The sequence below is a fragment of the Aptenodytes patagonicus genome, chromosome 12 (genome assembly GCF_965638725.1).
Source record: "Aptenodytes patagonicus chromosome 12, bAptPat1.pri.cur, whole genome shotgun sequence".
NCBI lineage: Eukaryota > Metazoa > Chordata > Aves > Sphenisciformes > Spheniscidae > Aptenodytes > Aptenodytes patagonicus.
Window position 1 is genome coordinate 22,600,028 of NC_134960.1, and position 13,566 is coordinate 22,613,593.

Consider the following 13,566-nt stretch of genomic DNA (forward strand, 5'->3'; position numbering starts at 1 on the left):
TTGGTGGTTAGACAGGTGCTAGCAAAGGCACTGCTCTGCTTGTGTTGACCCGTGTGGACCTGTGTACACCAGGTGTCTGCATTTGCATCTTGGGGATTGGTGCTCAGCCTTGCTACTGGCTGCATCTGGGAATAGGGAGCAGCAGCTCCTGTCTAATGGATGAGGAAGGAGAAATCCCTGTGTCCCAGAATCCTAGGATTCGCTTTCCTTTAGCAGCACCCACGTGAGGCACAACCCCACCCCTTGCTCTGCTCCTGATGGAGCCCCAGATGCTGCTTGCTCCATTGGCAATGACGGCTCATGTCCAGACTGGCATCACCCTCACGCCTGAAGACATTTGGGCAGGCAGGGGCTCAGGGAGGCAGCGGCAGCGTTGTAATCTCATTCTACAGGGGGAATGGTGGCAGATGGAGGGACATTTGTGCATCTCCTCATTGTGCCTGGTCCTGTCCAAATGCAAGGGGCAGGGGCTGTCCTGGGACCTCTCTCCTGTCTCCCACAGTCTGCGTTTCCACAGACCACATAGATCCTCAGCTTCAGCATTTCCTTTTGTGCTTTCTTGGCATGACTCATCTCCGGTAAATGTGATTCTGTAGTTTGTTGTTGCTTCTGGTGTCTAGAAAAACCTTCATAATAGTCCAAGGTCCCTCATCTCCTGTCCTTGGCCTGCGAAGATGTCCCTCTTGGAGCCAGGAGCACGCCAACGGTGTGAGTGGGTCCCAGCACCCACCTGCCTCCCATGGCCCCGCTGACTCCTTGGCCAGCGAGGCTCAGCCTCCAGAACATGGTGCCTCCAGGCTGGACTTGGTCCCTGACCGGCTCTGCCCACACGACTGTACCCGACACCCATTAATAATGCAAGGGAACACGATCTCCCCCCGTGTAACCCCATTCCCTGCCCTGTCTGAAACAGCAGCTCAAGGTACTGAGCTAGCCATGGACGCTGGGCAGGTGAGTGCCGTCGTGGGGGACATCACAGGGTGGTTTGGAGGGATCTGTCCCCTGCCTTCGGTGTGGCATGGCCAGGCGCTGCCCAGCTCCCCAGGGGCTCATCCAGCTCCTGGCAGGTGCCGGGTGCATGGGGCAAGGACCTGGCTCATTCCCTCTCTGCCCTGTGTCCCGGCAGGCTGAGCAGGATGTGTGCGTACGAGCAGCCGTGGGACTCCACCAGGCAGCAGGTAGAGCTGGGGACACCTGCCTTCAGCTCGAACCCCCACGCCAGGGAACCGGGCTAGGGCGGAGGCGGCAGCCACAGCTGTGGTGGCACTGGGACCGCTGGCCACGCTGATGGGGCTGGCCTGGGCGGTGGTGATGGGGAGGGGGCGTCCTCCCCACCCCGGTGGCTCTGAGCACCGTGGTCATAGCGTGAGGGCTCAGGGATGATGTGGAGCCCTGGGACCTGGCCCCAGGCTGCAGGGGGGGGGGGGGCAGAGCTGGGGCAGGTGGGGATGATCCCCCCACACCACCCCACCCTCAGTGTTTTCAGGGCCAGGGGAAAGCTGGGCAGCCAGCAGTGAAGACCCCCTGCAGCTTCTCTTCCCTGGGAAGGAGGTCCAGGTGAGAGTGGCAGGGACGTGGGCATCAAGGGAACGAGGGTCCCCAGGGAACCAGACAGGAGCAGGGGGCCCTGTCCCAGCCCCCTGCCGCGCTTGGGACCCAGATGCGTGCTGAGGTCTTGGGCTGATCCTGCCCTACACCCCTACGGGCCCCCCTCTTGTGGGGGGGCTCCTGGGGGTTACCAGACAGTGCGGGAAGGGAGGGGGTTTCTCCCTACCCCTGCCTGTGCCAGGCCTCCATGCCACCCCTGCCATCTCCATCCCAGTGTGCCCAGCCCCTCCTTTAGCCTGCACTGGTCATACGGGGATGGGGGGAAGCCGAACATTATCACCCTCCCTCCCTCCTGCCAGGACAGCTGCTTGACTGTCGATGGCGTCTTCCGCTTGGATGCAGAACAGGTATTGTGGGCCCCAAGTCCTTCTGTCCCCAGCCAGATGAGCCAGGGACACGCTGGCCCAAGCCGTGGGCCAGGACACCCAGCTGTGGTCCCAGAGGCACTGGGCACCACTGCCAGCTCCTCAGGTGTCGCAGGCAGTGCTGGGGACCCAGGGCTTGGTCCTATGTCTGGCTCTGCTGGTGTTTCTCACCCCTTCCCTGTTTCCTCTTGGGTGCTGTGCCGTGGCTGCCGTGCTGTGCCACGCTGTCTGTGCCTTACTGCCCATGCTGTGCTCTCTCTGGCGTGCTGTGCACCACTGTGCCATACCATCCATGCCATGCCATGCCATGCCATGCCATGCCATGCACGCTGTGCATCTACACTGTGCCATCCATACTGGGCTACCTGTGCTGTGCTACCCGTGCCATGCCATCTGTGTTGTGCTGTCCGATCCATGCCAATGCCTTCCGTGCTGTGCCATCTGCACTGCGCTGTCCGTGCTGTGCCATGCTGGCTGTGCCATGCCATCCCTGCTCTGCTGGCTACGTCTCTCCTACCAGGAGAAGGTCCTGGAGCTGGCAAGACCCCAGCTGGCCCTGGTTCCCCTGGGCTACAGCGTGTCCTTGCTGCTGTGGGACCTCCACGGCCCTGGGACCCAGCTGCCGTTCCAGAGCATCGTCTGGCAGGTGAGGGCACAGGACATGGCAGGGGAGAGGTGACAGTGCAACTGCATGGTGCTGGGCTCCCAGGTCACCCAACTGACCCCAGTCCTGCTGGTACGGGTGTGAGACCTGGCCACGGGTGCCAAGAACCAACGGCTCCCAGCTTGACCAGCTTGTCCCCAGGTGATCGATACCGTCTTCCAAGAACTGGAGGCCGTGGGGGGCGATGCACAGAGCCTGCAAACTGTCAGCCTGGTCCAGGTAGGGCAGGAGCAGGGCTGGCCAGGATGCCCTGGGGTGGGGGTCCTGTTCCCCCTCTGCCACTGACCGGACCCTGCTGCGCCAAGGGGCATGTATTGCCCCAGTACTGGCACCCAGTCCCCTATACTGGAGGGTGACCAGGGACTGGAGACTTTTGGATCCCAGGTTTTCTCACCTCTTCACAGGACTTCCCAGGTGTGGGAAGCCTGGGCTGCCCATGGAGCATCTCCCAGGCTCCAGCAGCATGGTGGGAGCGGGGGAGCCCTCTAACACCTTCCTGCCCACCGCGTGGCTGGATTTTTCCTGCCAGACACTGCTCCGTGTGGCCTGAACGTCCCTCCAGTGTGTGCCTGGTTGGCACAGGAGCGATGCCAGCTCCTGCCACCAGGCTGGGCACTGCCCTTTGGCTCTGGGATGCTGCCAGGGACCTGCCAAGCTCCGCATGGGGGTCTGGCCTTCCCAGGGCTTTGCCTTTCCCTGGCCCTGGGGCTGGAAAAGCTGGAAGTGACCATGAGATCACTCCCTTCCCAGCCCTTACCTGTGCATGGCCACAAGCAACCTGGTAGCCCTGGTGAGTGCAGGATGCCAGCAGCCCCCTCTTTCTGCCCCTCCACCTAACGCAGTCCATTCCAGGTCTGTGCCCCTGACAAAGCCTGGGACCTGCTCCGTCCTGACAGCCGAGCCCTGCAAGTGATGAATGTCACGCCCCTGGGCCTGTAGGTACCTGGTGCCCCGTGGTCGGGCAGCTACTCCTGAGGGGCTGGTACCCCAACATCGAGCATGGGGCTGGGCAGGGAGCATGGTGCCCAGCCAGAGGACAGCCAGGGATATCCCTCAGGGGGCCCGGGCATGCAGGCGGTGGGTGGATGTGACCCTCCTTGCTCACTCTTTTCTCTCTCTGCTTCCAGGATGGTGGAGAAGGCAGTGGAAATTGCCGTGCCCGATGCCCAAACTGCCATCAGTGTCTATGCCTGGGGGCTGGGTGCCGTCCTGGCACTGCAGCCCCCCGCAGACGGGCGCTCTGCCATGTGGGGGTGAGAGATTCAGCCGATATCCCGCAGGGTCGGGAAGGATTGGCCCACGGGATGCCGGGGCTGGCTCCAGGCACCGCTGCAGTCCCGCTCATGTGCCAGCCTCTCCCTAGCGCCAGCAGCCTCTTCACTGTCACTGTGGAGCGGGATCTGGAGGGCGGCAGGCGACAGCGCTCAGCTGTCAGGATCCTGGCATCCCCCGGGGCCACCGGGCCCTGCCCCGAGCCGTATGTACCAGAGCTGCGGCTCTGCGCTGGGGCTGAGCCGGGTCCCCTCTCCAGTACCCCCGCGGTGCCTGCTGTGGGGTCGGGAGGGATTCGGTACCCAGAGGTGAAGCAGGAGAGACCCAGACACCCCAATGGGAGCCCGTGGCTGGGAGCCAAGGGGTTGCTACCAACCCCTCAGGGATGTGGGCTTGCTCCCAGCGTGGCTCTCGTGGGTCGGGGCTCAGCCTGCCCGGGCGTGTGGGTCCCAGCCCCACCCCTCTCCCGGGGTTTCTCTCGCCCCACAAGCAGGGCACTGGGCACCGGCCACCCCCTGGCTGACACCAGCTGCCTGCCCTGGATCGTCGAGCGGCTGCTGGAGGGGAATAGTCTGACGTTCCTGCTGCTGTGTGTGACACTACCAGGTAGCCCCTGGGACTGGGATGCTGCTTTGGGGTGCCCCTTCCCTGAGGTTCCCCCCCATCCTGCCCCACGCCTGGCACTCGGTCCCTGGCCACTGCCTGGGGACACCTGCAGTCGTCGGAAGCCGGACACCAGCTCCGCTCGTCCCCGTCAGCCCTGACCCTGTGCCAGGCACCGGGGTGTCCCCATGCTGGTGGACCCCCGTGGCCCTGGCCCAGGGCTTGCTGCTCTCCCAGACACCTCCAGAGAAGAGATCCTGGCGGCACTGGGTCTGGCCAAGCGGGTGAAGGGGCTGGCCAAGACGATCTCAGCCACCCTCTGGGACCCAGCACAAGAGGTCGCGGCGCGTCGAAGGGAGATCCGAGGGCTGCGGACGCAGCTGCTGGCTGAAGCTGGCCTCCCCGAGCAGAAGATGGCCGTGACCCAGCTGCGGAGAGCCCTGCGGGAGCTGCAGGTGGGGGGACACCCCTAGCCACCAGATGGGACCAGGATGGCACCGATCCCCCCTGGTCAGATGAAGTCTGGGCTCCATCCTGGTGTCACGACCCTTGTCTGGCACTGAGGGCAGGGGCTGGGGGCTGCCTGCCTGGGCGGTGAGATGTTTGGAGTGGGATGTGTCCCTGGAGCTGTGCCATGCCTGGAGGTCTCCAGCACCCCAGCAAGGACCCCCAGCCCCTTTTTCCAGGTGCTGAAGAGTCAAAGGTGGGAGAAGAAGCAGGCAGCAGCCGAGGTGCTCGGGACAAGTCAGATGTGCCAGCCCAGCACCAAGGTGGGCACAGGTCAGGCCATGGCCCCCTCATCCAGAGACAACCCAGGTGCAGGAGAAGCCCTGAATCCTGGTTGCGTCTCCGTAACGTCTCCTCCTGCTCCCACAGGACTGGGTCTCCACAGGGAATACAGCACCAGGCCAGCAGCCTGGGACCCAAACAACCCCAGCTGGCGCCAGCCTGGAGCCAGCAGGTCCAGAGCGTGGGGACAGGCACGCGCCCCACGCCTGGGTGGCTGATATGTGGACACGGAGCATCGCTTTACGTGGTGGGAAACGGCTTCGCTCAGGGGCTGGAAGAGGCCTCAGTCCTTCGTTTAAACTGGCTTCTTCAGCCCCGCCACATCACGCTCATTCTCCTTCCCTCTCCCCACCCAGGAATGGGCGCCAGCGAGAGCAGCCAGGGAGGGGACAGCCGAGCCCCGGGGAGCACAGGGCAGGGCTCGCTGGAGGAGCCCTCGCCGAGCGAAGCGCTACAGCCGTGGTCGCTGACGGGGCGTGACACGGTGAGTGGGAGCCCACTGGGTCCCTGGCTGCTGCTCCTGGGCAGGGGCAGCACCCAGGGCCTGCAGTCCTCTGCGCTGGCAGCACAGGGTCCCCAGGCTGTCCAAGCCAGCTCTGCTCTCTGCCAGGCAGGGAGCCAGTGCCAGCCGTGCCCGTCCCTGGAGGTCCAGTACGCCCTGGCCAAGGCGCAGAGGCAGCAGCTGCGGGCTCAGCACCGCCTGCTCCTCCATCGAGAGCTCGGGGACAGGGCAGCACCAGGCCAGGAGGCGACCAGGGAGGTGAGCATGGGAAGAGAGCCCATCACCATGGGCTCCAGGCTCTCCTCCTTCCCTGGCTCTGCTCTCCCAGGGCAGGGCAGGACAGCCCCAGGGAGCAGAGACGCCCCAGAGCTGCCCTGTCCTCATCCCTGTCCCCTGCAGTGGGACACAGCTCGCTGGCAACAGGAGGTGGCTACGCTGCGCCTGAGCCTGGAGGCAGCACAGAGGGAGCAGGAGGCAGCCGAGCGGGACCTGGAGGCCTTGCTGCAGAGGCACCGGCAGGAGAAGCAGGCCTGCAGGCAGCACCTGCTGCAGGTGGGCAGGGAGGGCTGGGGACGCACCTCCAGGCTGCCAGGGCCATGCCAGGCAGCCCCAGGTGTCCCCACAGGTGCTTCGGGACCAGCAGCGCCTGGCAGAGGAGCAGAGGGAGGTGCAGGACCGCCAGCACCGGGTGCTGCTGCAGGAGGTGCTCCGGGATGCCGTGGAGCTTGCCGCGCACAACCAGCAGCTGCGGGAAGCCAGACGGCTGGGCTCAGCCGATGCCGCCACACAGACACCCTGAGCCAGCATCCCAGGGTGGTGGGCACTGCTGCCCGGGCAGGCAGGCAGGATGGGGTGCCTGCGGACCCCTGCCACCTCAACGCCCCTTCCCTGGAGTGAGGCACCAGCCCTGATGCCAGGGGACCAGCCAGCCCCAGCTAAAACAGTTACACAGGGCAAGGCCTCCCGTCCTGCCTGCTCTGGCTGCTGAGAGCTGCTCCCTGCAGAAACCTGGCCCCAGGGAGGGTGCTCGCTGGCAGAAGGAGGGGAGTGCTTCACCCCTCTGCTCCCATGGGGAAAACCCCGCTCTGCTGCTGGGCATGTGCCTGCGGGAGCACGGGCTCGGGCACAGCCCTGCAACAGGAGCAGAGCGGGCACGGTGGGAGGGCTGGTGATCCCCGGGCTGCTGCCACGTGGAATAAAGCAGGTGCCCCTTCAACTGATGAGCATCGTCAGGCTCAGACATGCTCCTGGCCCCAAAACCTCTGCCAAGCAAAACAGATGCCTTCCCGCAGGGAGGACAGACACACACATGCTGTTGAACCGCAACTTTAATAACCCCAGCCAGAACCAGCGGTGACTTCTGCCTGCCAGGAACTCACTAGCCACAGCATTGGTACAAATTCGGGTGCTGTCTCCCTTTTGGGGAGCAGGTGAAACAATTCCCACATCCCCCTACTCCCCATCTGCTCCGCACGGAGCAGCGACACCATGCCTGAGAAGGGGAAATGGGGCCCAAGGACAGCAGCCCTTCAGCCAGGGGCTAGGGCAAGGGGTGGGCTGAAAAACCACAGAGGTGGGAGAAACGCCGCCGGCCGTGGCACGAGGCTCTCCAGGCAGCAGCACCCAGCCCCGTGCAGATGGCTGGTAACTCGACAGACCCGGAGGGAGAAACCCTCTTCCCCACCTCACTAGGGGCTCAGAGGGGTCACAGGCCAGCGGGGGTCACCTCCCACAGCGCCAAGGCTCCCCTGAAGCCAAGGGCTGGGGATCGGCTGGGCACGTCGGATGGACGTGGCCCCCCTGCCACGGGGAAGCACCATCCAAAGAGTCGGAACAGCATCAGACCGATGCTGGCCTGGCAGCGATCGTGCAACAGGGCTGCCTGCGTGCAGAGCCCGCAGCACAGCAGAGCTAATCACTGCAGGAGGATTTACAGGCACAAGAAACGGGTGCGCTCTTTGGTGTGGGGAAGATGGGGGAAGCAGCTTGAGAATGCGATACGCCACACGAACGAGGCGCTCAGGAGCCACCCTCGAGGCTGGGCTCACCTGATCACGCAGGAACCCTGTGGCACGGAGCCCGGCCAGGCTAGAGCAGGGTCCAGCTTCCCCCCTGGAAACAGGGACAGGGCACTCTCCCCCTCAGCACTCCTCCTCTGGGGGCCCCTTACTAATCTTGCATGCGCCCACAGTACCGACTCCCTGCAGGGCGGGGAGGCCGACGGCCAGAGCACAGCTGTGCTTCTAACACCAGCCCCAGCACAAGCACTAAACACCCCTGAGGAATGACTAAAGACTGCCCTGGCACACGCAGGGCAGGAAGGCAGCGGCTACGTGACCCCATAGTACAAGTGAACAGCGAGGCCGATGCATGAGACGGCAACAAAGAAGAGGAGGGTGAGCTGCAGGTTGAAGAGGGTGACGGACAGGAGGGCGTTGACCAGGATAGAGCAGGAGATCACGAACAGCCTGGTGATGTTACTGCTGTGCTTCATAACCACGGACATGATCAAGCCGTTCAAGGCCTGGCTGACCACAATCACCAGCACCCAGGAGGAAAAGCCCTCCAAGAAACTGCCCTCTGCGCTGCTCCAGAAGTAGCCGATCAAGTTGAGCAGGACCCCAAAGAAGTAAAGGAAGAGGTTCTGAAGGCTGAGAGGCAGCGCCTGGGTTTTCAGGATGGCTTCTGTGTAGACAGCAGACAAGCCCGATATCAGGCAGTACACTGAGATCAGCAACAAGCCCACCAGCGTGACGTGCAGCTGCATCTTGGAGGGGCTGCCAGGGTCCTGCAGGCCGCCACAGCTGTAGCTCACCCCAGCAGCCACCAGCAGGAAGAGAGCCACCCATTTGCGCTTGCTGAGTCTTTGGCGCAGGAAGAGGCTGTAGAGGAGCGCAGTGCTGACGATCTTTAAGTTACTCAAGACCTGGTAGGTGCTGGGATCCATGAAGAGCTGCATGTGAACCACCAGGTTGTTGTTGGCAGCATAGAGCAGGGCAGAGAGGGCGAAGGGGGCAACATGGCGCCACGACACGGCGACTCCCAGCAGCTCCCGGTTCCAGGTCAGCAGGAACAGGAGGGAGAACATCAGTTTTGTCAGCTCGACAAGAACCACGACGGACGTGGAGCTGAAGGGGATCATCCCGTCCACCTTGCACAAGGTCAGGAGGGGAGCATGAGAGCCGTATATGGCTACAGACAAGACCAGCATCAGTCCCCACAGCCCCCTCCGGAGCACCCGGTTTGCAGAGCCAGCAGCATTACCGAATATCACCATTTTCAGGCAGTAGCCAGCAAGGGCGAGCTGCTATCAGTGCAGACAGGCCAGACAGACTTGCACCCTAGAACATTCAAGAAGAGACCAAATACCATGAATTTAATGAGCCTGATTAAAACAGGATGTTACCTGCTACATTTCTGATGCAGTGGAAGAGAATGGTTTTGTCTTTCGTTAGGAAGAGAACTACAAGCCTCCCCAGGAAGCCATACAAAGCATGTTCCTAGGGCAAAGCGTGCGCTCGGTGGAAGGGCGTACGGGTGGTGAGCGTGATGACATGTCACAGACAGCCTTTCAGTCCGCAGGGGCATGGGGAGAGAGCTGAGGGGAAAAGGCAGCTGGCAAACCGTCGGCTGCCGATGCTTCCAAGCTACTGTGGGTTAGTGGAATGATCACCGCCATCACGATGCTCTAATAAATACCCCATAACCAGACCCGCTGATGTCTTGCAATGATGCGTTGTAAAGCCCCTTTTCCACTGGAAAAGAACAGTGTACATGACACGCCTCTGAAAGCCCTAGGAATCTTCTGTGCCTGCTAACTAAGGAGTACCGCTCCTACAGTCACGGCTGCCAAAGGGCTCCTTGCTAGTCCCGACCTTTTTTCAGTGAACTGAAATAGTCCCGGACTGTCTTTTCAACGTTGGGGACGGCGTAGTTCTGAGCAGCGTATATCCCTGTGCAGGTCCCAGCCACGAATCCCAGGACGGCCGAGAAGCGAAGTTTGGCTACCAGGTAGCCCGCCAAGAAGCCTTTGAGAAAGGGCGAGGCCAGCAGAGAGCCATCCTGCGGAGAAGAGCGAAGGGTGAGGCCACCGGGCAGGGCGGGGCGGGCTTGCGCAGGGAAGGCAGAGCGGGGATTTTTTATTATTATTATTATTTTTTTTTACCAAGCCCCCTCAAGACGGGTGACCGGTCCGCCCCGAGGCACACGGGTCACATACCGGCGGGGGAAGCGCGTTACCTGCCCCACGCCCGCGTGCACCTCGTCCTCCACCCTGCGCTGCAGGCTCTCCAGCTGGTCCTTCAGGAAGGCGAGGTCCTTCAGCTTGGGCAGCGGGTCCTGGGGGGAGACACGCAGGCTGATGCCCGGCCCCGCAGGCAGCGCCCGGGGACGAGGAGCCGGCCCAGCGCTCCCTCAGCCCCGGGTCCGCCCGGCCCAGCGCGCCGCCCCACTCACCTTATCGTCCGCCATCTTAGCGCAGGCGCTGCCCGCCGCGCAGACGCCGCCCGCCGCTGATTGGGCCGCAGGGAGTCACGTGACGCCGCCCGCCCCACCCCTCCGCCGCACCGCCCGCCCGCCCAGCGCCATCTTGAGACGGGGCGGGGGCTGGCTGGGCGCCGCCGTGATGGCGGGGGCGTCGCCTCCCTCCTGAGGGCCGGCCCTGCCCCGGGGGCGGGGGCCGAGGCCGGTACCGAGCCCCGCACCGAGCCCCGCAGAGCAGGGGGAGCTCCGGTGCTGTCCCTGGCCGGGGGTAGCCGGACCTCACGGCCGCCCCCAGCGCGGTCTGGACTCCTCAGAGCGCCTGCCGGGGCCCAGCCGCCTTCCCGGCCCCCGGCGTGGGGAGCTCTGGCCGCTGCTGGCGCGGCCCGGGGGAGCGGTGGCTGGTGCTGGGTAGGGAGATCCCGAGAGGAGCCCTGTGGCCCGTGCGTGTGGGAGGGAAGGGCCTAGGCGGGCCTGGAGCGGGGCTGGGGGCCGCGGCTGCTGTGCCCGTGGCCCCGCTCTGCCCCGAGCGGGTGGGAGCCGCTGGGTGTGCGTGCGAGCGATCGCCGCCCCGGGGCGGCTGGGGCACGGGGGCCTTCAGCACAGGGTGGGTGCACACGCGTGCGTCCGTGTTCTCGGAGGGATCCCTTTGCGTGGCAGTTCCTGTGGCAAAGGTCCGAGGGTCAGCCCAGCATCCACCCTGGGCGGTGCGGGGGCATTGCCCTCCCGGGCCCGGCAAGCCGGCAGGGAGAAGTCCCAGTGGCTTGCCAGGCCTTGGCAGAGCATTTGTCGGAGCTCGGTGTTCAGGAACCGCCTTGTCTCTGTCCCAGAAGGTGCTGCCGTGGTGCTGGGGTTGGCTGCAATGTTGGAGTGGCCCCACGTATCGTTGCTCTCTGTTTCCCCTGCCTGCCCTCTTTGCCCACACAGGCAAAGCTCTGCCTTGGGCTTGGGGTCCCAGTCACAGCCTAGCAGGATGGATGCATCCTGACACTGAGTGTTCATTCAGGTCTGGGGAGGGAGCAGCAGAAGATGAGCAGGAGGGCCTGTGAGGGGTACAATGAAGAGGTGATGAGGGGATGCTGCTGCCTTTGGTTTCTGGCCCGCTGGTGGAGTACAAACGGCAGCATGGTGTGGGAACAGCCTTCCCCTGCCAGCCCTGCAGGGATGGTTCTGGCAAGTGGACATTGCTGCAGGAACGTCACAGCTGCTGCACGGTGAGTGACAGGGGGACAGAAGCAGGCTGGGCCTAGCCTTTGTCACTGTCTTTCCTCTTGCTCCCACTGCCTGAACTGAAGAGGGAAGTAAGTGGGGTCCCTGATGATGGAAACCTCAGCCTTCCTTTGCCCTTGTGCTTCATGCCTCCGAGTGTCGTGCCGTGGCTTTTCAGTGTAGCTCAGAAGTTAGCTGAGGTGGTGGCAAGTTATACGGAGCTGTGGCTGGAGGAATCACTCGTCGGTCTGTTTGCCTCTACCTGCAGTCTCCCAAAGATGCTGATCTACTTGTGGGCAGGGAAGAGGGGACATGTGAAGGAAAATGTCCAGGTACCAAATGGAGTGAAGGCAGCTGGGTGAGAGAGAGAGTCCAGAGCCGGGGTTTGAAGGAAGTGCTGTCAAGGCTGGCACAGCCCAGCTCTGACTCTGGGCTGCCATGACCTGCCCCTCTGCAGCCCCTGTTCCCTCAGGGACTCTTCCCCGGGACATCTGGGGACCGGGGACTGGGCTGAGGAGATCTCTGCTGGTTTGCCCACAGCTGTGCCATGGGGGATCGGCTGGCACCTCGGTGTGGCTGCGTGCCCAGAGGACACTGGTGTCTTGCCCTGCTCGTGAGCAGTGACATGGGGCTTGGTTTGTCCTTCATAGCAGCGAGGATATTTTACGAATGGATGACCGTTTCTCCCTTGCCAGCCCAAGAGGGAGAAGATGTTCCCCTGTGACCTGAGTGGCAGCTGGTCAGTACGTGGTGCCCATCACAGGGTGCCACGCCTTCAGGCCCACGTGGGCCGGCTCTTGTGTCCCAAAGGGCCCTGCTGTGTAAGTTTGTGTGACCAGATGCTGTAGGTGTGGACAGAGAAATAGCTACCACAGAACAGCAGTCCAGAGAGGAGAAGTACGTGCTGAGAGGCAGCCTGTGAAAGTCCCCCAAGAACTGATGAGAGACTGGAGGCTGGCAGTGGTTTTGAATCCACAGGAGCTGGTGCGTGTGGGACACCACGAGGCTCCCGGCACAGGCGAGCATCAGGTGGGGGTCACGTAACTTGGGCTGGGTCCGTTGCACACAGCAGGATTTTATACAAGCGTCTGATGAGAGAAGAGCCCCTCCGAGGGACATCGTGAGCACCTTCCTGGTGGGCTCTGGTGTGTCAGTGCAACACTCCACTCCAGGGAGCAGCTGGGGTTGGCTTCCAGCTGTTGCTGCCCGAGCGGGTGTGAGTGACCCTTGTGAGTCAGTGACCGTACTGTAGGGCTGGTTGTCTGCGGTTGGTACCAGCTTGAGTCTGTTAATAGCAAACGCTTAATGGTCTTCTAATAAATACCAACTCTGACTCGATCCCCTCTCGGGTAAAAGGGAATTTACACCACTTGAGCACCCCTTCCATGTCCCCCTCAGAGGGGGAGCACTGGGAAGCTACGCAGCTAGGGACCCCTCTCCATCTGTGTGCACTGCAGTGCTTCCAGGCACTCCAGGCCAGCAGAGAAAAGCCAAGGGCCACCAAAGGTGACCTCCCAAAGGTAGCAGACAGTTGTCGATGTGTATGCAATCCTTGTACCACCGGAGCAGGTGAGGGGGGGATTCACCCCATAGGGCTGACCAGGAAGAGCATGTTGTCCCCACAGCCCACGCAGGAGATAGAGCAGCCCTCAGGTGAAGGAGTGCTGTCCCTGGCACGTGGAGGGGAGCTGAGCCCCAGGGATCACTATCTGCAACACGTTCGTTAGTGAAAAGCTGTGTGCGGGGTGAACGTGTGCTACTGCAGCTCCAGCCTAGAGGGATGTAGAGCACAGAAAGGTAGCAAGCAGCTTCCAGCATAGGGATCCGTACCAAAATACTAAGGGCTTGAGTCTGTGTCTCATCCCATCTCTGCTCCTGCACTCGTGGCAAGCCCTCGCTTTGGGGTGCTGTTGTGGGCCTGGCGGACAGCTGCACTGGAGGCTCCAGTGACTGGTCCTGCGGCTGGTGCCAGGCACAAGTGGCAGGACAGGTCTGGTCCCAAGTGTGGCGCCCCATCCTGTGGCTCAAGATCCTTCCCGCCCTCTTCCTGCTCCTAGGCCACAGTACCAAGACAG

The 13,566-nt window shown here is 62.9% G+C and overlaps 2 protein-coding genes across 2 annotated transcripts; both read right to left on the reverse strand.

The window, feature by feature from the left end:
- Window positions 1-7,113: 7,113 nt before the first annotated feature.
- On the reverse strand, window positions 7,114-9,087 carry SLC35A4 (solute carrier family 35 member A4). The gene has a single exon (XM_076350141.1). The coding sequence runs from the start codon at window positions 9,078-9,080 to the stop codon at window positions 8,133-8,135; it is 948 nt and encodes a 315-aa protein (XP_076206256.1). The 5' UTR covers window positions 9,081-9,087; the 3' UTR covers window positions 7,114-8,132.
- Window positions 9,088-9,154: 67 nt separating this feature from the next.
- On the reverse strand, window positions 9,155-10,307 carry LOC143166079 (SLC35A4 upstream open reading frame protein). Its single transcript, XM_076350142.1, has 3 exons — window positions 10,259-10,307; window positions 10,043-10,141; window positions 9,155-9,865 (listed from the first exon to the last, which is right to left on the reverse strand). Exons 1-3 carry the CDS (start codon window positions 10,271-10,273, stop codon window positions 9,668-9,670), a joined length of 312 nt encoding a protein of 103 aa, XP_076206257.1. The 5' UTR covers window positions 10,274-10,307; the 3' UTR covers window positions 9,155-9,667.
- Between the last annotated feature and the right edge of the window lie 3,259 nt (window positions 10,308-13,566).